This window comes from Sinocyclocheilus anshuiensis, unplaced genomic scaffold, assembly GCF_001515605.1.
Source record: "Sinocyclocheilus anshuiensis isolate Anshui unplaced genomic scaffold, SAMN03320099.WGS_v1.1 scaffold364, whole genome shotgun sequence".
Taxonomy (NCBI): Eukaryota; Metazoa; Chordata; class Actinopteri; order Cypriniformes; family Cyprinidae; genus Sinocyclocheilus; species Sinocyclocheilus anshuiensis.
The window spans coordinates 1,265,848-1,293,084 of NW_015555735.1; the positions used below are offsets into that span (position 1 = coordinate 1,265,848).

Below are 27,237 nucleotides of genomic sequence, written 5' to 3' on the forward strand. Positions count from 1 at the left end.
TCAGCATATATATATATATATATATATATATATATATACAATTTCAATATCTCCCAACTTGAATGATCAGATGTCAAGATTGCAATGTAGTCAGCTACATTTCTGCCCTGAATGGAATAATGAAGATCAAGAAAACCAAGGCAAAATCAACGCAACACTTAAAAAGATGCATGCAACAAGTGGTCATATAGTATATTTATATATATGTAATTGCTATTTAGATATGCACAACACATGAGACGAATGATTGCAACAAAAAATAGCATCTTCAAAATTCACAGTCTCATGTATTTCGTTACTATTTATTACATCTCACAGGTCAATGATGTTTGCATTGGAAAAAAAAAACAATGGTGAATTTTGAGGAATGCTAAATGTTACGTCAGCTACTATCAGTACTCCAAGTTTCGAGCTTTCGTCCTTGTTAGTGGTATCATAAATGAGGAATATCATACATAGTCTTGCTCAGTGTTTTTAACAGTTGCTGTCGTGTCGATAAAGCGGAAAGCCATGTTTTAGACCTTTTTTAAACGTAGTAATGGACCACAGCAACAGCTCAGAGGAATGTATAGTGAATGCTGGACAGGACGAGAGAAGGCAATCCAGACGGCACAAACAGCACCAACCTCATCTGCCACTGTTCAAGTAATGAGCAAGTACATGTTCTGTTGTTTGTCATAGAAACAGGACAGATGCAATACGACTTTCTGCTTGTCTTGTGACACCATGTTCGCTGACTGGTGACTTGATTATTGTTGGACGCAATGATGGGGAGAAAAACAAACAAACCAAAAAACAAAATTATAATTAAAACAATGTAATTTTTCCAATATAAAAGGCAAAGAAAAGTATACAAAAAATAATTACAGCAGTAGACATGGTGTTGGGAGGAACGTGGTGACAGCCTATTTGGCAGAACAGTGTACAATTTTGGGACTGTTTAAGGCGTCCTCAACCAGATGCAGTTCCACCCCGTCGACTATCACGTCTTTCACGCAGCCGACAAAGCCTGTGCTGTAAGCCTTGGGCAACCGGCGAGCTACGGACAGCTCCTCCAGACCACCTGAAGATGCGAGGAATGGACAAGATCAGATCAAGTGTACATGATATACTGCACAGCACTTCATGTTCACACAAGAGACAGACTTAAACCATTTCAACTGATTCAAGCACAAGTGCATACAATTGATTTAAAAAGCCATCCAATCACTTAAAACATACTCAGAGGCTGTCAGAAATGCATGCTATCACATAGCATATGAGACGATGATGATCTCCCCCCCCCCAAAGCATGAATTTCATTTCTGAATTAATATTATCATTTCATTTTGATATTTTTGGAGGGAATAAGGTCAAAAACTAAAACTATCCAGATATCAAAAAAGTCTACAAAAATGAAATGGTAAAATGAAAAGCTTTAGCAATTTAGCATAATATTTTATTATTTCTTATATGACTTTAATTTGGTGGACAAAAAAATACTAATAATATATATACTAATATATAATAATAATATATATATACAGTATATATAGGTATGTATGTATTTATATTTTATATATTTATTTCTTGTGAATTAATAATTTATGATAATTATAAGTAATTATTTTTATCTTGATTTTTAAAGGTGGGTATAGTCAAATGCATACATGGTGTAAAGAAAATATTTGTACTTTATTTATAATATTTGTATATACATATTTCTTAAAACTTCATGAAACATGAATACAAAGATAACAAGTCTTAATAACTTTAAGAAATGTCTTTTTAGCAAGATATCACAAAACTGTACAATTACAACAATTTGTACTTTTTTTTTAAACCATGGACACTCGTACTGTACTGTATGTCACTGACCCATAGTATAAACGCACATCTTTGTGTAACCTGAGATATTACCCGCCATGCAGGCGAGCTACAGCACTATATATTATTAAAGGCCGATGAACAGTCTGTGGCTTATGGAAACCCTGTGTAGAAGACTGTTAAAAACTTAATCACACCTGAGACTCTGAAGGTGTAACGTGGGGGTGTCAGAATGAAGAACGATAGAGACACAACACTCAGGAACAGGTGAGAAGATCAAACAGTGTTTTTGGGAGGCCAGGCTCTGGGGACATTCCCTGACAGCTTTCCGAGTGAGAGTTACGCTCGCCTCCCTCGGGGATCTGACACTGTCGAAAACCCAGCTCCGTCTCCTGCTCTTTGAGCACGGCGAAAAATGTCTCCCTCTGTTGCAATTCACTCACGTTTCTCTCTTCCTTTTGCCTCCCCGCGTGTTTCCCCTGTAATCGGATTGTATGCTTTGCGACGGGAGGATTGACAGGGCTAATTTCAAGTGAATTACATCTGAATAAGTATATAAATAATGACATTTGAAAGAAGGGATTTTCAGAGGGAGCTCTTGATGTTCGGGCTGTCTAAGGATAATGTATTCTAGCCACCGGGCATCCACAGCACCTGTTCTACTGGCTGGCCTGTGCTGAAATACTTTTCGCAGAAGATTTTGCACCCTTAAAATGGAATAAATCCTCCTTTTTAATCTTAAAAAGTGACGTTACATGTGGCCATGGTGACCCATACTTGGAATTAGTGCTCTGCATTTAACCCATCCAAAGTGCACACACACAGCAGTGAACACACACACACACACCGTGAACACACACCCAGAGCAGTTTATAGGTTTGTCAAAAGAGAAAGAGAAGGCAAACACTTTTTAAAACACCCTATAGTAAAGACTCATCCTGGAATTATTAATTAACCATAATAAGGCAATATTGTGTTTTAACATGGATGCTTTTGAGAGATGCTCAGGGGTCACTGGGGTAAGCTCTTCAAAAGCACTCGCTGTGGGGGAAGATCCAATTAGACATTACAAGCTAAGAGGGGACTGTTGATATTCGGTGTGTCGGAGCAGGTGTACGTAGTCGGTTTGTAAATGAGCTACGAATGAGCAAAGACTTACCCAACCAGAGAGCGCCGTCTGTGTCCAGCTGTGTGGCAGCCAAGGGTGATGACCCAGTGACAGCTGCCTCATTACCAACCTGCAGCGAGCCGTCTCTGAGCGCTCTGTGGAGAATAGAGAAGTACAGGAAGATAGCGAGTCACAGCTCAGCATTAACATTGAACATGTGACTTTCCCTCACATTTCTGGAAGATTGGCCTTCTGGCAAGCTTGCGGTTAATATGTACTAAATTTGTGGCAAATGAAATTGTAGTAATGTGGGGAAAAAAAGATTGCAGCTTTTCACTTGCAGTCATAAACCTGCAGCAAGCTTTGAATAACATGCCACCATTGGGAAATGTCTACAGCAAATTTGTGGTAAATATAATTGTCTGGCACGCCTGAGGCAAATATAAATGACTGCCACTGCTGGTAAACATTTCTATGGCAAAACTAGCCTGTGATAAATATAAATGTTCATCATTGCTAGCAAACAGTTCTATGGCAAACTGTGTCATATATACTGTAAATAAGGGCTGAATAATAAGGATGGCCAGCTGTTCCAGGGTCGGTGTAAGAGAGTTTTGGGAAAGTTGACTATTAATTTTATGCCTTGCATAAACGTGTCAGCCAAGTAAAATTATTGTTTTTATAAATGGTGCTTTGTTGAAATTTAAGAATGATAGAAATTGTACTGTAGTGTCAGTAGGAATTGGTTGAAAATGATAAAGCAATCAGTATGTTTTGCTATGCATTGTTTTGCAGCATTTTCCAACCATTTCTAAATTGGATTAAATTTGTTTTAAACGAAGAAATCTAAACATTTGATTAAAAAAGGCATTTATACACTGCTATTCAAAAGTAAGGGGTCAGTAAGAATTTTTTTAAGGAAATAAAAGTCTATTTCAAATAAATGCAGTTTTTTTTTTACATTTCTATTTATAAAAGCATCCTGAAATGTATCACAGCTTCTACAAAAATATCAAACAGAAGCTGCTTTCAACATTGACATTTAGAAGAAATGTTTATTGAACATCAAATCAGTATATCAAAATGATTTCTGAAGGATCATATGACACAACGACTGGAGTAATAACTGCTGAAAATTCAGCTTTGCCATCACAAGAATTACATTTTAAAATATATTAAACAGAGTATTTATTAAGTTATTTTAAATTGTAATAGTATTTAACAATTTTACAGCTTTTACTGTATTTTTGATCAAATAAACGCAGCCCTTGTGAGAATAAAAAAAAAACTTTCAAAAACATTAAAAACTCCCACCAACACCAACTTTTCTGAATGGTATTCTATATTCTTAAAAATAGTTTTATAATAAATATTAAATAATAAAAAAACATAAATTTTAAATGTGAAAATTTAAAATCACAAACATAAAATTATACATTAACAATTTTAGAATATATATATATATTTTTTTTAATCTAAAATGTATAATTGTTATTGAGGGCCGATAAAGTTGTTGGCAGGTCAAGTAGAAATCTGAACTACTGGCTTGAAAGGACAAGCAGAAAAAATCCTTTCTCTTGAGCCCTGTAAATGTCTGCAACTGCGATGATGGAATAACTCTCAGTGTTTTTTTACCTGCTGGCCTTGATTTGCATCCAGCGGTTGGTGTTGACCCGTACAGAGGAGCGCAGCACCACAGGCTTGGAGCCAAGGTCATAGGTCATCTGCACATTGCCGTCCACAATTGCGAGGGCGATGTAATCGGATCGCTCCACTCCCTTGCCGCTCCACAAAATCAGACCATGAGTAGCCTCAGTCCTGATGCTCAGTTCAAATTTATTCACCAGCAGGGCCTTCTCGCTAGATCAAAGAGACAGGAAATGCTATCACAAATCCATTGCCGTTTCAGAGACGCCGTGTAAACCGCAGGACGTGCATGAAGCCCTGATTTACCTGCTACTTTAACAACAACAGTGACGGAATTATGGGTGAAAACAACTTCAATACAGTCAAAAACCCAGTGAGGGTTTGATAAACTAATGAGCAGACTGAACACTTGTGGGTCTCTGTGAAACTAGGTAAACTAGGCCACGCTGATGGGGGAAGGGCGCATGTGTGACACACTTTAGGTTATCTCCAAGTTAACACTTCCTATTTTGCCTTCAAGCTCTAGATTTTCTCTTCCTGCGCAGGGAGCACTAAGGAAGGATGCCCATATCAGCTGCCGTCTGATGTGTGTTTTGATCTGGTTCCCTGGATGCAGCCCTCACTTGTAAGGCATAAAGAAGGTGACATCTGCCCGTCCTCAGGGAGGACAGTGTCACTCAGAGCGAGCTATTGTTCAGGTCATCGGGGAGCCGATTGAAACCAACACATCTCGCGTTCTGCCCCCTTTGCACAGATACGCCACAGAAAAAAAAGCGGCTATTTTTACAACAATTCCTTTGTTCTCAGTGGTGTACCTGCAGTCGTGACATCAAGAGAGCCTTTATTTGAGAAAGAAAGCGCGTTTGTGAGACAGAATAGCGAGAGTGTGGGGGCTTGTTTGCTAAATCAGGTAACGTGTAAACAGGAGTAAGACAAGTGACAACAACACGAATAAAGACACAGACAAGACAAAGACAAAACGGAGAGGAACAAGACAACGGACACGATACACAGAAGAAAAGAAAGCAGATGGCGACTGCGCGCGCATCTTCACACCACATCGCGGCGAATAGAAACACTTTCTCCACGGTATGCAATCTGTGATATCACCGATGCCGTTTATTTGTGAGATTGTTTGTATTTGTGTTTCCTATCAAAGTGAAAATTGGGTGAATAAATAAGCCGCAGGTGCATTTTTTTCTTTTTCGAGAATTGAACCTAGAAAGAGTCCAGTCCAACAAAACGTGTTGTCTCGTGGAACGATTCATCTGAAGACAGACACTATATGCCCGACTGACAAGTCAAATTTCAAATCACAATATTAGCAGCTCTACTTACGACTTGAGAATTGGAAATAACATATCTTAATTCGTTTGATTAAAAAGACAGAATTTCATTATGCTAATGCTGTTGATGAGCCTTTGACGGCGTAAAGCTGAATAATTATTTGCTGTAATTGAATTCTTTCCCGATGAGACACGTGTAATGTGCTGACTGGACTCTTTCCACAGGCCTTCCCTTTGCACGGCCCCAGGCCAGAGCTACGGCATCAGGGCAGCTAACTGTGATTATACACCACTCTGCTGAGCTCATTATTGCTCACGTCCCATTAGGATCTCAAGCATCTAGAACATTCTAAAGAGAAGTAGGGCTTAAGTCATTAAAGCTGGATTCCATTTACAAAGAAACAGATCTATTTTGAGTATTTTGCTTTTAAAAAATCTTGAGAGCAGCAGCTTGTGTAATAGGGTGGTGCATCATTTTTTTTTCATAATTTAAGTGATTAGAGTGGTTTATGCTGTCCACCTCTAGGGGCCAGTGGCTCACATGGGAATAGTCATTAAATACTGTACCTGTTTCTAACATCTTAGCAGGTCCACAAAGAATCTGCAGTCACAGAACTCAAGCTAGATGTTTTTTTTTGTATTAGCACATTTGTTCTGCTTAATATGTTACCATACTGCTCCATCATTTTGGGTTGTTGATTATTATCATTATTATTATTAAGTCTCTTATGCTCACCAACTCAAAAATACAGTAAAAACAGAAATGCTGTGAGGTAATATTGCAATTTGAAATAACTCTCTAATATTTTATGACATTATAAAATGTTATTTAATCCTAAACTGAATTTTCAGCAGCCATTAGTGACCAGTCTTCAGTGTCACATGATCATTCAGAAATCATTCTAATATGCTGATTTGGTGCTAAAAAATGCACTTATTATTCATCAATGTTGAAAACAGTTGTGCTGCTTAATATTTCTGTGGAAACTACTCCTTTTTTAGGATTGTAAGTTTTTAATCATGTATATTCACTGTAACTTACAACTCAAAATGATAGAGCATGTCACATATTAAAAGTAATCCTTTTACCGAGGCCCCAAAATCAGCATAGAAAATGGAAAAACTCCACATATTCTATCAAGGCTTGTGTATTACGAATGATTTCAGAGTGCAAGCTGCGACGTGCTACCTGACAAAAGCCCTGGCCTTTAGCCTCTGCAGGGTGGCTGAGTGTGGGAGGACGGCATGTCATTGGAAACAGTTCAGGCAGAGGGGACTCACCTCTGGTCAGATGGGTTCTCCAGTGACTCAGGGCTTAGAGGAGCAAGGGAAGAAATGATAGGCATGCAATGAGTGCAAAAGGGCGGAGGGCAAGAACAGGGATTGCATAACATACAGACAAGAAGACCTGCGCCAAGAAGCTGGAGTGACCTCACTAAATTATTCTAGTCTTTCAGTTGTTATGCCAGCCTAGGCAAAGAAATAACACTGGAAGACTTTATCGGTGGTACCAGTGGTACTGACATGCTGTTTTATTGTTCTGCGCTGTCACATGGTTGAGTTACTGCAATTTATCAACAATTCCATCATTCTCAACCAGTCAAGAGAGCAAGAAAGTGAGAAAAAGAGCAACTGAGTAAGTGAGTATACGTTTGAAAGACTGATTGTTTTCGATCAAATTCCAAAACCTAGTGAGCTGCCTGTGGAGCCAGCATTTTAAGGCATCATAGGTCCACTTAATTTAATTACTTGGTTTGTTACCCTTATGAAAGTTAACCATGGTTTTACTACAAATAAAACCAAAAAACCATGGTTACTATTGTTAAACTATGGTAAACCCAAATTAACCATGGCTTTGCTTCACTAACCATAGTTTAACCATGGTATTTGTAGTAAAACTGTGGTTATACAAATGGTAATCAATACATCAAAAACCACGGTTACTACACTTTTACTATAATAAAACCATGGTAAATTTTTGTAAAGGTAAAATATTAGCATCATATGTAGGCTATTCAGTGCATAGAACTCAAGATGATGGACGAGACAATTTACATTCAGCACTGAAAACTAACAAAAATATTTCAGTGTAAGTAAAAAAAGTGTGCTGTGTTTTATGTTGTTATGCTAGTAGTGTGTTGTTAGCTTAGCAACATGCTAATGTCAAATTCTACTAAAATCAACTGTAAGTCAAGATTCTATTTATATAATGTGATTTTCTGCTTATATAAAGCATTACAAATTGGTAATTTAAAGGGTTCAATGAGAGTTATTATGCTTACTAAGAAGGCAGCAAGATAGCTCACTAGGTTTTGAATAAGCTAAATACAAGATACTTCTTTTTGTCAAAAGGCCAATTACATAAAAAAGGCATTAAGGAACAGGACACTTAAATGTTAAAAATGGGTAAATTGATCCAAGGCTGCTGAGCTAAAGAGAGAAAATAAAGACAGATGAAGAGCACAGTAAATACTAACAGAAATAATACTCTACTCCCACAGATACGGCGCCACTATGCCGGCGTCCTCTGAGGAATTCATTAACTTTAAGGGCTCTGTTCAAAACCAGATCAAGCTAAATTGATGACACTCATTTTGAAGGGCCGGTCAGCTTTCTTGGTTGAGATTAATTTTAATCTGGCACTTCATTTGTACAGGAAGTGACACGCATTAAACCCCAAGAAGAGTGAAAGTCAATGAAGAGGGCCTTGTCCTAACTGTTATTGATGTCAGCGGTGGCTCGCTCTCTCTACTGGATGGAGCCTCTTTAACTGTGTCCAGTTTTCTGAGAGACAAATCCTTGATTAATGTGCCACTTTCGCTTTCATCCTTGGGCACAATTATTAGAAATCACTGGGAGCGATTTGACAAACAAAGTGACGTGGTTTAAAAGCCGGACAGGAACTTTTCATGAGCATAATACATAACATAATTCCATTTAATCAAGCTGCCAGTTTTTAAGGGCTCAGTGCAGCCACTTAGACACTTAATTACATTCAGAAGGAAACAAATAATTTAAAATAAGAATCACTAAAAAGAACACTATAACAGATTGAACATTTTCCTAATGTGGCGGCAAAATGCCATTTAAACCCAGCTGTAAATACCAACTAAATATTGATGTACATTGTGCTTTAAAAAGTCAAATAATACTTGCAGTTAAAAGGGGTTTCATTATTTTTTAACACAAGAATACACACAGACATATTTCCAAAGTCAGTTTAGGTATTTCCATGTATGATTCCTGTGGGAATCTATCAGAGTATCACAATGCTCATCATCATTCATGCCAAGCATGCATTCCTGAAACTGGTTTCTGATACAGCTGACGAAAATGCAACCTTTCCTGGAAAAATATATATTTATGTATAATAGATGTATTTTTCAAAAATGTTTTCCTGAATGTGATGTAAATGGAAATACAAGGAAAAAACTAATGTCTTATGTTGGGTTAAGTCGATGGTTTTCTTAAAAGATGTTAGTTTCGCTTAATCAAATCCATCCCAGAATGTCTCTGGGTTACTTACTCTGGGATCTCATTGGTCAGTTGGCTTGAGAGCAGAAAGAAGACAACAGAGTACACTCACATGAGACAGACAGACAAGAGCAAAGACAACAAAAGCTGTGTATAGAGACAGACAGATTGACACAAACACACACAACACATAACAGAGATGAGTGCCACTGTATTGAGATTCACCCCTTTTCAGAATACTAGTTTGTGAAATAAGTGGTACGAGGTGCATTTCTCAGTTGTACTAACATTTTTCTAATGCGGACTCTCATGTGAATCAGTGAATCAAGATTCCCTGTGGCACTGGAAGGACCAATTCATTTTAAATGGATGGCTCATGTAAATGAATCTGTTCAAGAAAACAATTACAGTTAATCTAGTCAAATATTTAGCTAAGTTCTGCTGTTCATCATGTTTTTGAATCAGGATGTGTAAATTACTGCGTTTTTAATTAAAATTTAAATATGGTCACTCTAATTGAGATCCTTTGTGCCAGAAAGCATTGTCCTGATAAAATAAATGATATCACTTGATTTCTATATGTGTTATATTTTAAAATATATGACCTAAAATAAATAAATAGCTTCATTGTAGTTAACTACTTTTAGTAATCTTTAGTGTAGATATCTACACCTTCAATTGGGTATTTTCACTGTAATTTAACTCATTTAAAATATGAGTAGCTTTGAAAGCTACATTTTTAAAGTAGCATCCCCAACACTGGTGGAGACATTGCAATAGGATATATAACACTTGTCATGGGCTTAAAAATTAATTCTTTCTCTTAGAAACCAAGAAAATGTTGACGGAATTGGTGTTTGCTGGACCGCTGACACATCAGACCAACCAAAGGAAGAGAAATCATCTGATAAGTGAAGAAGGAAGCAATTATCAAGACATGACCATCCATGGTGCTTTAGGATATGTGTGGTAGTGGAGACGAGTGGTTTTGAGCTCCCAGTGATGGTGGAGGAAGGTTCATTACAGCGCATAAGTGTGGTACGTCGTAGTGGAGTCATGAGACTCCTTCGGGTGCTACGCTAATTAGAACCGAGCAGGGTTCATGTAAAACCAAAGAGACAGGCCAGTGGAAGTGGTAATTGATGAGATCAAAGCATTAGCTAAAACGAGGAAGCACGTTGGACCTTAAATGGGGCTGGAGTAATCTAGCTTGTCATCACCCCTCATTGACTGCTAATATAGAGAAGGGATGCTCAGGGTGGATCGTGATCATCGGGGAGGCCATTGACATTACCTCTTGGTGACTCCGTTGTGATATTCAATGAATGTATGACCATCGAACGCAATGGCCTCGGTGTCCCCAGCAGATTTCTCGATTATTGCTGGAAGGGAGGAGAGAAGATGGAGTGAAATTACACCAATTGATGTGAGACACAGCACTGTTTAATTAAAAAGAAGAAGGAAAGCGTGATATATCGCAGGCTTCATGCTTGAGTGGCTTAATTAAGGTTAAAGATACAACAGCAGGACCCAGCAAGGTTAACGAGGTGAGCAAAAGTTCTTGGGTTTCTTGCAACTGTGCCAATGTGCGTTTGTGATAAGCATACAAATGGAACGAAGGATGATGGCTGGTATTATTTGTGAAAGTTTGGAGGTGTGGATTTAGCTAAATCTACATATGGAGCATACACTCTAAAAAATGCTGGGTTGTTTCAACCCAACTTTGTGTCAAATATGGGGGTTGAAACAACCCAGCATTTTTTAGAGTGTATGATTGGCTAAAGCTGCCATGAGCGTTTCCTTTTAAGTAAGTCGTATGTTGATGTATGCAAAAGATGTATGCAAGTCTTGCCTTAAAGGAGTGTGAGGGAGTTGGAGGAGAGGCCGTACTGGGTAATACGATTCTGCATTAAAAAAAGTGATGAAATAAGGAACTAACCGTCCTGGCAGTGCTGTCCAGTGAATCCGTGGCGGCAGATGCACTCGTAGCTGTCCAACAGAGGGTTGCAGCGGCCTCCGTTCTCACAAACATCTTTGGAGCAGGGGTGGTAGGGATACATGGACACATCACTGGAGTGAAGGGCGTTATCAGATTTCAGGATTGGAATTCCCATCAGAGTAATCTGTGGAGACAGATGTTTAAAGTCCAAATTATTTTCAAATTAGTTCAAAATTATTTTAAGTCAAAACTGTTTCATTTTTAATGCATGTTTTTAGACCTATTTCCTATTTTAAAGTAGAAAGCATGAAAAATGTGTTCTCTTTGTGAATTTGTACCCAAATATAATTACTAGTGCTTCTTCTGAAACAACTTTGCTTTTCCTATGATGCCATTAAGGCCTTACAGGCTATTGGACAATGTTAACCAATAGCCAAACAGCTATTTAGGGGGTGTTTAAGCAAATCACATTTGGCTCTGACTTTATTCTAGTAAGTAACATCCATTTTTTACTATCCATTTAATTCCCAATGGGTAAATTCAGGTTTATTCTCACTGAATATCCTGTTTCTCTCTAAAAATACATCAGTTGATGGAAGTAAAATGGGATGTTAATGAGAATTCATGACTTTAATGCATCTGTAATAGCTCTCACCTTCTGAATGGCCCCTTTGAAGCCATCTTTGATCGCAGCAGCTCTGGCTACTTTGCGGAAATCAGGGGCTCCGCCCACAAAGAGCGACTCCTTCAGATTAAGATCTGTGTGCTGATTCTGGAGAGTACAAAAATGAGCGTGAGAAACCACACAAACTGTTCCTTATCCTCTATTCGCTCTTCAAACTTAATAAAAGTCACATCCTTTAATGCAAACAAAATGGCTATACATTTTTATGGGTCATCTAGCAGAGCAACTGCAGTAAAAGCAATCAGTATAAGATTAGATGTTTACTGTACATCAGCAGGCTTATTGATTCAACTTTTACACCTAATCCTTATCCACATCAACGTGAGTGTTGTATTACAAAACCATAATTGATTTAAGCTCAGTTCCCTGAATGGTAAATGACTCTAACCTATAAGACAGGAGGAAAAGAGTAGGAAAAAAGTGAGAGAGAAAATTGCAGAGATTGAAATGAGGACGATTGATATGGATGGTTTTTTAATGAAAGAATGTAATGGATGCCTGCTTGTTCCTCGGACCTTTAAAATCTTGAGCTGTAAACTCTAATTGGTGTATTGCTCACAACGCAGATGACCATGAAATGAGCGTTTCTCCAACCTGTGTGAAAATCGCTTTAGTTACAGTGGGATTTTTCTGCATGAGGCTCTACTTAAAAAGAATTAAAAAAAATTATTTTATGTAGGCCAATAATTGCCTTGGGGGAAAGGCAAGTTAATTGCCGGGGAAAAAAAAAGATGGGACATCAACAGCAATGCCAATTTCTGACGTGTGGTCCAGCTCTCATTCCAGCGATATAAAAAGAAGAATAGCTAAGTACGGATACAGGCGAAGGCTTGAAAAGCTCTGGCTACGGACCCGGAGGCCAGTCCAAGCATGCGGTTGGGCCTAGACAGCATAGCCAGGAATGTTTTCACCCAGCTGCTGTTTCAAGTGGTCAGAGACGTGTGCAATGAGAAGTCTTGACACAAAGCTGCAATGCACCGACAGCCACAGGCTGGGAGAGACATTTTCACTCTCCCGTTCCCTGCCAACACGAGCTGAGACTGAGATTGAGCAGGTGAAGTGAATAGCTAACTGCCAGTGTTATTTAGGAAGTTTCCCCAAGGGCCCTTGAAGCATCATGCCCACTCAAACTGGCACGTGCCCCCTCCGATTTCTGAGCCAAGAATTTGAAATGCAATTTCCAAGAAAAATGAGTATCTTCGATAATTAAGTTGCACGATTGTTGTAGGTAAAAAAAGGTGTTTGTTTAAAACACATTGGTAGAAATGCAGACAGTTGCACCTTGCGCAAATCATTTGCTTTAAACTGAAAATTACATTATTTTTAAAATGTCAAAGTTGATAAAAATCATCACTAGCTGTCATATAATCACCAATAATATTACACATTAATAAAAACTTAATAAAATATAACTTTATTAAAGGGGTCATATGATGCGATTTCAAGTTTTCCTTTCTCTTTGGAGTGTTACAAGCTGATTGTGCATAGATAAGAGAGAGAGAGAGAGAGAGAGACACAAACACATACCAGCTTCATCACGGTGTCTGTCAAGTGACTCTGTTCCCCTTTCGGGCTCTGTCTTTACATTTATTTTGAAAGATGAAGCTCGCGATTATGGTAAGGGGCGTTACATTTCCGACGAGTGCTTGCGGTGTTCGGCCAATCACAATGCACTGGGTCAGCTGGCCAATCAGAGCAGACTGCACTTGTCGGAAGGAGGGACTTTATAGAAAACGAAGCGTTTGAGAGAGGCGGGGCATAGAGGACCTACAACAATGTACAGTATTTGAAAAATAATGTGTTTTTTGAACATTAAAGCATGTCAGCATATTCTGTTACACCAAATACACAAAATAATGATCTTTAAAAAAGCATCATATGACCCCTTTAATGATATACTAGCATTTTAAAGTTTAGGGTCAGAAAAAGTACTAATTTTATTAAGCAAGAATGAATTTAATTTATCAAAAGTGACTGTAAAGACATTTATAATGTTACAATCAGATATCATTTTTGATATTTTTTTTTTACTAGTGGGTGCAGGACACTATAGTTAATTTATGTAAGTGAGGATAGCAAAATAAAGTAAACTGTGACATATTATACCCAAAAATTCTTCATACAATTCTTCACTACAAGTAAAACTAATAAAAATTTGGGACCAAAAATTATTCAGACACTTTGACCTGACCATGTTTTGCTTAAGTGTTTTTTCTTTAATTGCTAATGCGACCTTTTTACACCACAGACTGAACAAAATTAAGCATTGTTTGGTAACTGGTTGACCTAAATCTAATTTTGTACTTAATATTTAACAGCTGACAGCTATACAACATAATTAATTACATACCTTTCTATCAAAGTTATCTGACATTATCAAGAGGAATCTGGTGAACATAAGAGACTTCTAACCCTAACCCGAAAGTTCAAAAAGTTTTGGGTTCAAAAGTTACACATCTGAACATCTAAGTCGCCTTGGATTCTAAAAAGAAACTCTCTCACTAGACTATCATGTCTCGCACTTATTTATAGAATGTCTTTCTCTTTGGTCATGTCTTGTGTTGCCTAGGGCAGCAAGTGAGCCAGGACTGTCAATGGTACCACCTCAAACAAACAAACAACAAAAAAAATGTAAGACACCCTTGAAGGGTCCAAAAACAATTGTGCCAAAAGAACAACTCCTAGCTCTGTACCACGCGCTATTCCTCTCACATCTCGTTCTTCTCTTGATAACACTCCCTTTCTCTCCCACGCCAGCAGCATTTCTTTCGCAGTCTACAGCCACAGTGAGGCGGTTTAATGGCCCTCCCACGCGAGACTAATGAAGACATTTCATTGTTGTTGGAAGGGTGATGAAACAATGGTGGTCAAATGATAACTCTCTACCTCGTCGCCCCCATACCAGCTGGTCTGAGGTGAAAGCCAAATCTCTCTCTGCCTCGTTCCTTTCAGCATATGGAATGGTTTGAAGAGGAGGGGAAAAAAACCCTCCCCATCGTTTCGTTTCGTTTCGTTTGATCCTCTACCAGATCTTGACTAATGGACAATGAAGCTGAAATGGACAGTTGCTTTTGGTGGGAATGAGGATGTTGATTCGAGAAAGCGATTTCAGACTTCAGTCATTACCTTGCGTGATTTCTTATATCCAGACAGCACACAAAAAGAGCACAGGGGAAGGAAGAAAAAAAATGTTACCAGTGTAGAAAACACAGAGGATGTCAGTACACACAGAACAGAACCCATGCAGTAAACTGTAAGCCTGAGGAATAAAATATTCACACGCGTAGCTCAAGCAAGACACTTAGCATGCAGGTCGCAAGTAAATAAATATATATGTGTGTGTACAGTGCCACGAAAACAAATGTTCAGAGTAAATCAGAAATGGCATTAAAGTTGCGCTATGTTTTACACTACTGCACCCGCATTATTTATATTTACTTTGTGATACGGCAGTGTAGTTAGGGTCTGTTCAGTGGAACGGCTGAGGCCATCGAGGCAATATGAAAGTATTTCTCTTGGGGTTTCGCTGCAGATGGCCCCTTTAGAACAAGACCCTTCTGGTTTCTTCACATTTTTTCCTCTCTCATCCTCTCACGCTTTCGCTTTAATAAGATTTTCCTGCCTCTACCGCTGAAATGAAACACAATTATCATACGTAGGAAGGTTTAATGACGAAAAAAGGCACACTTAAGTGCCTACGCGTAAGACTACATCAAGCTAATCACAAATTACACTATTTAGAATAACTGGAGGATGAGAGAGTTTTGAGATTATTACATGGCCTCGATTTGTGTATGAGAGCGGCCCGATTGTTCTGCTATCGTACTTCGGCTTTGACACGAGGCTGCTGGGATTGATCTGAGTGGGTGCGAATCCGTAGCACAACAGAGTCATTTCCACATGGCAATTAAAAGAAAACGGAGGGCACAGACAAAAGACCACAAGTACGAGATGTAAAAGAGGGAAGTTTCGAAAGCTTCCCACACATGCACCCCAGACCCTGCGTGAAAAGCAGCCAACTAAACTTCAAAGAATGCACCAAACAAAGCATGACTTTCTGGACAATATCAATTAGCGTCATGGTAATATCATGGTTTCTTTGAAATATACCATGATAATACCATAGTATTATCTGAAATGTCAATATCATAGTATTTGAATATGGTAATCATGCAATACCATGTTGTACAGTGGGGTCTAAAAGTCTTTTGAAAATGCTTGTATCTTACAATCAAAATTTAAAAAATTATATATATATATATATTTTAACACAGTTGACATTCTCAGCATAACAGCTTGAGTAAAAAGTTTATTCGAAAAAATGAATATTTAAGAATTATTTTAGAACTTGGTATTTGTTTGCCTTTCTTTTGCTTTACTGACAGCAGCACTGGATCTGTATGAACTGCTCAGAAATGATCATGTTCTCCAGCATGATTTGAGATGATTCAAAAAACATTTTGAGCTTCAACGGAAGAACATCTGACCGTCTGTACAGAGTCATATTATCAGTGTCACAAATTATTTGATTAGTGACATAAAAATCTGAAATATTCCTTTATTTTCAGTCAAAAAAACTATTTGTGCTTTTGGACTCCACTGTATATCGAAGTACCATCACAGTACTTTTTGGCAAGGGACGGAACAGCTAGTTTGACTTGTTCTTGTAAAGAAGGGTGATGTTTTTGGCCTTTATAGGGCAGCATAAGAGGGTTTTCATACCGGCGCTTCTCCTCTGACGGGGTCTTTGCCGTTAATGCTGATCTCTCCTTTTCTGCTGGCCCTCTCCAGATTCACTGTGCTCCATTCGTTCAGCTTGATTTTTTCTTTACTCCTGTTGCACACACACAAAAAGATGGGAAAAATGTTTATTTGCCCCTCTTAATAGCAATATGAAAATAAACCCAAAAGCTACAGTTAGATAAACTGAAACAGAACACAACACAGCCGAGTAATTATAATTTAATTCCATTTGAATATAACTATAGAGAGTGCTGTTTACCTAATGACAGCTGGTCCTTTGCCCAGGTCATATCTAAACTCCAGGATACCATCATTCAGGGAGAGAGAGATGAAATCTCCTTTGCCGTCAGTCTTCTGACCGTTGTAGAAGATCATGCCTTTGGAGTCATTGGCCAACAGAACCACAGTCATGCTGAACTTTTGCCTGTGAACAAATGAGTATAGCTCGATTAGATACATAAAAGAGGTTTTCTACCTTGAGACAGGCAAAAAGTATTGTGAGAAACAATGTTCGCATTCAGTCAGCAAATATGCATCAAAATTGGTGGAAATGGATGGACTAATTACTGAGTTAACAGCTCAACCAAGTTACTGAACATAATTTCGGAATCAAATTCAACATGTCCGAATCTAAATGAACTTGAAATGACTTGAAACATGAAATAATATGAGTGAGATGGAGCATAATTAAACCAGTGGTGTTTACCAAGTATTTTTTAAGTAATGGTCTGAGAAGAAGGCATTATTAATAAGATATTTACCCCCAGCTTCACAGACAAGGCTTAAGCCTAGTCCCAGACTAAAATGTAAGTCTGAGCTGTTTCAGCTGAAATAAACTTACACTGACTGATCTTAAAATATATTAGTGCCATTGTTATGTCTCAAGATGCACACCAGTAATGTTTTTTCTAAGGCACATTTATAAAAATTACTTAAATGTTCTAATTAAACTATGGCCTAATCCTGACTTAGTCTAAGCCCTATCTGTGAAACCAGGCCTTAGTCTGAAAAGAAGGTATTATTAATAAGATATTTAGTAACTGTTAATATATTATCAACAACAATAGTTAGCAGTGACAAATACACAAAATATGATTATATGTTGTTTATTTAATTATTCATTGTATGATGATGATGATTATAATTATTATATTATTAATATACAACACAATATTGATATACAAGACACTTTCAAATAAAATATAATTCTTCTTAATAATAATCCTTACATATAACATGCCTTTTAACCCAAAAACTTTGAATATAACTAACATGAATGAAGTAAAAACACAAGCGGAGAGGACTTTGTCCTTGTCTCATTTCAGAAGACCACCACTAATATAACACTACTATGTGCATCATAATAATAAATGCAATAGCCAATATATAATGCAATACCTCAGATCCTGGCCGTAGAGATGAAGGCCCTTGAGCTCCAGGAAAGAATCTCCAGTAAAGTAAGGAATGAAAGCACCTCCCTTGTCTGACACTGAGAAATATGAAAAAGTCCATTATGCTTTGCAGATAACTTAATGTGTTTGAGATGTTCCTCCAATTATGAGACCAGACAGTGACAGTGTATAGCTTATCCGATCACACATACACTCACACCCATCAACACATAGCACTGCCACTCAGCCCAGCATGCATCCTGCAGTAATTACACAGGATGAGCGCATGCTCAGTCTGGAATGGTAGACTGAGATTAAAAAGCTAATTTGCTATTGTTTAACACAGCAGCAGCTTCGCTATTGTACAAGAAGACACAACACTTGCAGACACCACAAGGAAGTGAGGAGTCAAAATGGAAAGTGACAAAGGACAGGCCTTTATTTCTGTACTGCAATCAGCTTAGGACTTGGCAACATCCAATAGTACAGGACAGGGCTGTTATTTGGTAAATTACTGACAACTGAATGGTCCTTTTTTGTTTTACCTATATATTTTGAAATATAGTTTTTTTTAGCATTAGAATTAAGCATTTGTTTAGCAAACTAGGATGCTTTTTTCTTATTAAATATATATATTTATTATAAGAACATATATTTATTACTCTGAAATACACCACATTGATTTTTCAAACACTATTCACTGATTATAAAAATTCATTTCCAAATGGCAGCTAATGAATGAATCACGCATTACTTTGTTCTTTAGGACAGCAGTGCTTCAGAGACAATAGCATATTGTATCTCCCGAGTCAAGTGTTTCCTGACTAGACTGTTACGTAATGTAAATTTCCTTCTTTCAGCACGCTGCATGTATTTACCTTCTGGCCTCGTCCAGAAGGGAGCGCTCTCCTGTTTCTGACTTACTCATTTCAGAAGAGCCAAACGGGGCTGGACAGTCTCTTATCTGAGAGAGCCACTCTCCCTGGACACTTTGCCCGACTGACTCCCCATTAATCATGATGTGCAGCTGACTGATAGAATTACTCATCTCATTGATTCAAGCGATAAAAAAAAAACACTCCGTCTGATGGATGTGCTCAACTCATTGATTCTGGTTCACCTCAATTTATTTTAATCACTCGCTAATGGAGACTTTCTTAGACAAAAAGGTGACTCTATGGCCCCTCTCGTTTGACAGTTCTGGGTTGAACAGGTGCTTGCATGTGTGTGCAATGACATACTACAATCCTGGGGTACCTTGTGAATGATAAAAACTGGCCCGCCCACTATTAGTGACATCATATTGTTCATAAAAATACTGAAATAGTATTGCTGATACAGACAGTCCTGATAGTCCTGAAAATTAAGTTTTTAACCAATCAGTAAAGACTTGATGGTGACAGAAATGTGTTGGAAGCCATATAATGTGCAACAATCGGGTTCCAAAAGTAAAAGATCTTTTCATGTTCTTCATAGGGAATTTGTAACAATAACTTATAAACCTTTAAAGTCAACCCTGCTGTGAGCTACAAGGTTGGTGATCGACTGTACATGCTTTTGTTGAATAAGCCCACAGTATTTCAACTTATTTTGTATTGTTTAACAGCGGGAATCCTTATGAGAGACTACATTACCTATAATTCTGTAAAAAATCTCCACCAATCATTCTTTTCCTCATTAAAGGAATAGTTCACCCAAAAATGAAAATTTTGTCATCATTTACTCTCCCTCATGTCATTCCAAACCTGTATAAGTTTCTATTTTGAAGAATTTTGATGAACCAAAATGTTGTTGGCCCCCATTGACTTCCATAGTATTTCTATCATTCTTCAAAATATCTTCTTTTATGTTCAACATGAGAAAGAAACTCATACAGGTTTGGAACGACATGAGGGTGTGTAAATGAGGACAAAATTTTAATTTTTAGGGTGAACTATCCCTTTAAGCCGTTAAGTACACAGAATACTATGGAAGTCAATGGGGACCATCAACTGTTATCAAACAGTTGATGGTCCCCATTGACTTCCATAGTATTTCTATCATTCTTCAAAATATCTTCTTTTATGTTCAACATGAGAAAGAAACTCATACAGGTTTGGAACGACATGAGGGTGTGTAAATGAGGACAAAATTTTAATTTTTAGGGTGAACTATCCCTTTAAGCCGTTAAGTACACAGTCATGAGTGTCTTTTTGTCCAATTTTCAAAATGTTTTGCTTCAAATCAAAGTTTGCAATGTTGTGATTCACTTCGTAGCTGCTTGGTTTGGTTCATGGCTTATAATTCTTTAATGTAGACATTTTTAAAATCCCTATGGAGAAAATGAATGGGAAAAATATTTTCAGAACCAATGCAGCTGAAAAAAGTGGGCGGTCACTATTGCACTATATAGGCTAATTTAACCTTAATTTAATTGGCTCAATTTCCCCTTTTCTAATGCTTGCAGTCTAAAACATCTGTAGGAATTTTAATGAGGTGAGAGAGGGAAACGCAACAGAGTGACAGTACTAATGAAAGCTTCGAAATGGCAAAAGAACGAAGCATCTCTTCCCTGGTTAGGGTCCAGCTCCCATAGGAGAGTAATCCACCCCCCATCAACCCCCCATATGTTTGATCTTCCAATTCAGGATGGCAGCTCAGACATAGTGTAAACGGTAAAATAATTTCAAATCACCTCCCAGATGCTGACTCTCCATTATATTAGCTGGTAAAACCTATTTTACAGTACTGGAGACTCCAACTGGAGAATCTCACTTTTACCACCCCACCATAACCTCAGCCCTTTTTTCCCCTTGATGATTCTACAGCCAATATCCCAGTCAGACCAATCGATCCTGACAAAAATCAATACTGAAATTACAACTGAGATGTAGCAGTTATTTCAGTCCTTAGGAGAGTCGATAGGCTCATTTACTGTATTTTTACTATGATGTAGTACTGTACCTTTTTCACAGTGCTTGCCTTCACGTCCCATTGGACATTCGCATTTGTAACCTCCTTCCGGAAGGACCTGGCACCGCGATGACGGGTGGCATTTATTGGGGTCGCAAGGGTTGTGGGTGTCAGCGCAGGTTGGACCTGTTTACAGAAATTAACATTTTTTGTGAAACAAAAGATAAGAAGCCACTTGGGGAGAAATCAAACAACTTCCTGTCAATCCTCATACAAACTGGCTAGTTAAGTCACAGTGTAAGGAGGAAGAACTAATTGCACTGAAATGAATGAGAGAAATTAATATGGCGGCAATCAGTACTGCCTCACAAATCAAAAAGAGTCAATCACCTTTTTGATAGAGTTTGTTTACTAGCCATTAGCTGAAAGATAGCATTACTGTGATAAATACAGTTTTTAAGCATGATTTGAGCTAAAGAAGCTAAATTGATGATACCACTGTTATCAGATTTTATTGCTAATATGAAATATGTTATTAAAACATGACTTTGAAAAACAGTTTGAAATCGAGCTGCCTAGAAGTGTTACAAAGATGGCATTTGAGTGAGCTGACTTGAATTTCCACTTAAACACACTTAAAAATAAAGGCTCCAAAAGTGGGGTTTCGCAGTGGAAGAACAATTTTGGGTTCCCCAAAGAACCTTTCAGTTCCTATATTAACCATTTTTTCTTAGTGTGAAACATGTTTTTAATAAGAACATTTTTTCCACTATAAAGCACTTTTTGTTCAATGGAAAGATTACATGGATGCTACTGTAAATGTTCTTCCTGGAACCGTAGATTCCAATAAAGAAGCTTTGTTTTTAAGAGCGTAGAGGCTTTCTAATAGGATTCTATTTTGAATCATTACAAATTTAGATTAAGCCGCCGTGCCGCATGGTGTGCTTGTGTGCCCTCCTGGTTTGAGACTGAAAATCCTTCAGGTCAGTGCTTCTAGCCTCATCAGAACACTCCCATCATCACAAAGAACATAGTAGGAGATCACGCCACGGGCGGCAGCTGCTGCTTGCTGTAATGAAAGCCCCCGCCGCGTTCTGAGACGCTCTGCTAGGTGTCTCTCTCTTTTGCTCTCAAACTATAAGGCCGCACTATCACGGAGACAGTACGACAACCCTCCAACTTACAATCCTGCTCTTTAAACATTAAAGGTTATCCCACATATTTATCCCTCTAGCCAATTTCTTTGTGTACACTTCTACTTCAAAGGGTCTTCATTTTCCTACACACCTCATTGCAGCCATTCTGCAGCACTGAAATAAAGTGGAAGATATTGAACTGTATTATTATAAAGGTTGTTCAATAAAGGCTTGTGAGCAGAACAACAGAGCAATTTACTCTGGGCAATATTTCAAATGTCTGGAGCAACACTGCAAGATGGAGAGAAAAAAAGAAGCTTCTTCAAAGTGAACAAAGAGAACACAGTAACTTCTACAGTGTGGATGATTCCGACCGTTCCTTATGCTGTGAGAAAGCAAAGATGGACATACAGGAGAAAGCCAGAAACAGTTCAACATACAGCTGCAAGCAATAATTACAGGGCCAAGCACACCAGTGGAATATATACTACCATTCACAAGTTTGCAGCTGGTATGGTTTCTTGATGTTTTGAAAGAAGACTTCTTTTATGCTCACCAAGGCTGCATTTATTTGTTCAAAAATACAATAAAAACTGTAATGTTGTAAACTATTGTTATTATTCGTAATATAATTTTTTGTAACATTATACATTTTGCCTTGTAACATAAAAAAAAAAAATTGCCCAGTAAGATCCAAGATACTCAATTCAAAAGTATTTATTATTCAAAATAAATAAATAGAGACACAAGAAAAACCCTGCCTGTCCATGAGAGACTTGATCAGATTCAGTTGATCAAAAGTGGCTCTGAATTAACTGAATAATGTTTGATTTTGTTTAATACGATCATTTTTTTTTTAAGTTATTGAACTGTGAGAAATATAGCTTGTGTCTGTTGTTCTGAAAACATTGACGGTTCTTCTATTAACTTTCTATCCAGGACTGGTGAAATTTTTTGTATTCGCTGCATGTTTGTCCTTGCTGCCTTCATATTATTGGGTAAACACTCATCTTTCTTACATACCCATAAGGCTCAAAACTGATTAGACAAGCATCCTCTGCCCTGCTGAATCTTTCATCAATACAGTCAAGTCCAGATATTCAGAACTCAACAGAGAGTGACTGCAGAACCTTTTATATTTCAATAGTGTATAGTTAAAGGTGAAGGTTGTCAATTCAGCATCACTGTTGGCACCAAATGGAACAGCAATCTGTTTTTGGAGACAACACTAGCGTAACCAATGAAAGTGTTCAAAGAAAATATGTTAAAGTCAAAAGGTGCACTTACCAGAGAAACCATTGACACATTTGCAGTGGAACATCTCGGCTTCTTTGACCTGGCAGGAGGCTCCGTTCTTGCAGGGGTTCGGCATGCATGGATTGTTGCCGCACTCACCCACGCCTGAGCCGTACAAAACGCTGTCGCCATTCTCTTGCAGGTTATAGAACAAGTTGTTGACGTCCAGCATGCGGATGCAGCCCACCAGGCCTGTGGAAACTGACGTCCTCTCCTTTACACTGCAAGAACAAGTCAGTTCTTGTCAGTTCCTTAATGCTCGTCTTAATTCGTAAATGACACGGAAAATGTAACAAAAGCATGAAATGATTAACTAAAAAACAAAGACGTCTTCTTCTCAATTGAGAAAAGACACTCTCTGCCTGACTGAGAACAGATGGAAAAACATTCAATTAGACCCACAAGAACATTTCACAACATCTCTGACTGATGCTAATTTGATTTGGCTATTTCTGCTCAATCTTATTAAGTCATATTAGCTGTTCTGGCAGGTTTCTTCAAACATGCGCAGACAATCTCAGGCAGTCAGTGGTTTAGGTTATTATTCTCCATATTGTTTCATTATGGCTTCTAACAAGACTAAAGGGGCTCTTGTTAGTGTTATTTAGAGGCGTTCTGGAGCTTCTCTTACTCTGGTATCATGTCTTCAAGCACTCCTCCGATGAAAAGGTCTGTGTCCAGGTTGAGTCCATCTGTTCCTGGGGGACTTTGTCCTTCAACGCTCGGCTCATTGTCCACGCTCAGCATGGCATTACGCCTGTTACGCACTACTACGAGCTGATGCCAGCGACCCGGTCTTACCAGGACCTTACTGATCACTGAAGACGTCCCAGAACCAGTGTTAAACCTTCATGGAGAAAAATCACAAATTAAAATGGTTAATGGATCTGCAATGGCCATAAGAACTGATTTCCATCCCTAGAGTATATAACAAATGTGGGTCACTTACCTGAGCTCCACATGTCCCTCAAACAGTGCCAGAGACAAGAAGTCCTTTTTGCCCTTTTGGCCATTATACAGCAATATCCCTGTCATTTCCGAAGCTCTGAACTCCATGGCAATTCGCACAGTGTGGTAGGCCCTCATGGTTCGGAAAGCCAGGTAAGACTTGCCACCAAAGGATGGTATGAAGTACTTTATAACTGAGTAGGGCAGAAGGTAGAAGACAGATAAAGCAGGTCATCAGAGGCTCTCAACCTGGCCTTCAATCCCTTAACAGTCTGCTCTTTACTGATAGAGTGACAAACAAAAGTGTGCTTAAGTGTGTCTCCCTCAGATAACGCAGATACCCCTGTCAATACTACAGTAATGTGCAGTTCATGTTGTGTTTGCTTTATTCCCTAGGGTGAAAAAACATAGACCTGCAACGGTGAGTACTGTAGTTCTCTCTGGACCTTTTTCCGTTAGACATTTACATTCCAGACAGAGAATCCCCATGCTCAGAAATGTATCAACACCTCTCTCTCTTGGCTGTCTCTCACCCTTTTCTCGGGAGAATGCAAGGCCGATGAAGCCTTCTCTCTTCATCACTCTTTAATGGCCCGATTGATCAGAGGAAGTGTTTGAGGGCTGCTTACAAGCCTTTAATTAGTGGCTTTTTTCACCTCACAGCGGTTTGATACTAACTAAAGTTCATCGATGTAATTAGTGTCAATTATAACTTGACACAGTTGCAAAAGGTAGTTTCATATCCCAATACCACCAACAGAGACAATGAATTGAGCTAAAATTTCTTTTCAGGGTAACAGCAGGGCTACAATTTTGAATTCAATCCTTATTGAATACTTTTTTTTTTCTTCAAAGGATTCAAATATGCCGAAATATGAATCATAAATAATAACAGTAATAAAAAATACATATTTAATTGCAATCAATTATTAATAATAATTAATATTAAAACATATCTGAAATATTCAAGTGTACTTCTGTTGTGGTTTTTATTTCACACCAAAAGAAAGATCAAAAGAAATAGGAAACAATACTTGAAGAAAATGATTATAATCAAATGAAATGCTAGTTTTTCTGCATTAAGACATTATTTTCATTATAATAAAACACAATTCCTAAAAAACAAGTCAAATTAGCATAATGCAAAAAAGTATATATTTATTTTATTTAAATGCATATATATTATAAATTCTATTAAAACACTGATATATTAAAATGTTTAAAACTGTAAAGTATTCATGGTAGTATTTGTTGTACAGCCTTTTATGTTGATTAAAAAACAACATATTATTAAAGCATTTTAATAAAAATCACCACTGAGAACATTATTATAATTTCCAGAAAACCCCTCAAATTTTAATTGTCCAGACACATTCCATTAATGAGATGTATAAGAAAAAATGGATATGAAAAATGTATTTAATTTTCATGAAAATAACATAATAATGCAACAAATAAATCTTAAGTGGTCCTAAAAATTAGTTTTTGTTTTATTATGCAAAGATATTTTTTTTTCTGTTGATTATGGGGTCATTAAAATATGACCTGGCTATGATTTCACCCAGTTGTCCCTGCAATGCACACATTTTTTCAAGTTTTTGTAGTTCTCCTCACCTTTCTCGCACACAGCTCCTCCTCTTCCTGCAGGACAGATACAGGTGAAGTCATTGTCCTCCTCCTCGCAGGTTCCACCGTGACGGCAGGGCTGGGAGTCGCACGGCCTTTTGCCGTGGACCGCCAGTCTGTTCTTCAGCGAGACTGTGGTTGTGGGGGCCTTGGATGGAGTGGTGGTGGCTGGTGCGTCTGTGGTGGTCCTGCGGCTGGTGAAGGGCCGTCTGGTGGTGGTTGGGTGGAGCGTGGTAAATGCAGAAGTGGGAGACAGCGTAGTGGTGGTGGGAGTTGTGACTGACGCTACGGTGGTCGTGGTGGTGGTGAAGAAAGGAACAGCTGAAAGACCTAAAAAATGGGGAGAAGGAAAAAGTAGGTCAACAGGCCTTAGTCAGGATAGACATGTTTAATTCTTGACAAATTAAACAGAGGCTGAGACATACAGTCTCACGTTCAATAAGCTGGATCTTTTTGAGTTATTTGAGTCCCGCGGGCACTTATGATTATCAAATGTCAGCTTGACGAGCAATCACATTCAACAAAGGCAGCAAGAGAAAAAGAAAAAGGACGGAAAAGCAATTTCAAGCAGGTTACCATAGGTGGTGATGCGGATGTTCTCTTCCTCAGGTTTCTTCACAACGATACCAGTGTCTTTAGACGCCTTGAGCTGTTTGAGAAGGGCTCCCTCAATAGCCTCCACACTGAACCTTGTGTCTGTAGCACAAGAACACAACATTAAACAGAGCCAGAGGTGAACATATTGCACAGAAGAACCGGCACTAACCAGCCCCACCACCCTCGCACTTGACATAACATACTGCAAATATATACAGAAAAGCCTGCGTGTATGTAATAGGCCCTTGGGAGAATCTGTTCTTGAACCTCCATGCATTTCAGGGACGTTGGGATGAAACACTCTAATAACGCTTCCACAGATGGCCCTGTTACTGGCCACCGCAGACCGCCTTTACGACAGGCGCTTGTGCTAGAATAGTGCTCTTGTGCCGCTGAAGGGGACCAATAAAAAGAGAATAGCGAAGGAGATTTTTATCAGCTAGTGTGATGCTCAGGGTCTTAAAAGCATGAGAAGCGATGGAGACTGAAATAAAGGAGCTTTTTCAGAAGCCCTAGCTAATAAATTACCTCGCTAAAAAGGCCACGCTCTCTGACCGCTCCGGCAGACAGAAAAGACGAGAGCCGTATCATCAGGGATTCTTTTACTTAACTTATACGCCTCATTCTGCTGTGTTGAATTATTATTTTCTTCAAACATACAAG

At 38.3% G+C, this 27,237-nt stretch overlaps 1 protein-coding gene across 1 annotated transcript in view; it reads right to left on the bottom strand.

Moving 5' to 3' along the window:
* Positions 1-25: 25 nt before the first annotated feature.
* Positions 26-27,237, bottom strand: part of LOC107673061 (agrin-like) — a gene marked incomplete at its 5' end in the record, with an annotated part of 148,835 nt that continues 121,623 nt past the window's right edge. The window contains 16 exons of the mRNA XM_016466495.1: positions 26-1,063; positions 2,966-3,069; positions 4,550-4,774; positions 10,616-10,703; positions 11,261-11,444; positions 11,916-12,032; positions 15,072-15,083; positions 16,668-16,779; positions 16,948-17,112; positions 18,087-18,177; positions 21,023-21,157; positions 23,395-23,624; positions 24,035-24,250; positions 24,353-24,545; positions 25,966-26,307; positions 26,554-26,673. Of these exons, the coding sequence (XP_016321981.1) occupies positions 906-1,063; positions 2,966-3,069; positions 4,550-4,774; positions 10,616-10,703; positions 11,261-11,444; positions 11,916-12,032; positions 15,072-15,083; positions 16,668-16,779; positions 16,948-17,112; positions 18,087-18,177; positions 21,023-21,157; positions 23,395-23,624; positions 24,035-24,250; positions 24,353-24,545; positions 25,966-26,307; positions 26,554-26,673 (2,492 nt within the window). The remainder of the gene's footprint in view (positions 1,064-2,965; positions 3,070-4,549; positions 4,775-10,615; positions 10,704-11,260; positions 11,445-11,915; positions 12,033-15,071; positions 15,084-16,667; positions 16,780-16,947; positions 17,113-18,086; positions 18,178-21,022; positions 21,158-23,394; positions 23,625-24,034; positions 24,251-24,352; positions 24,546-25,965; positions 26,308-26,553; positions 26,674-27,237) is intronic.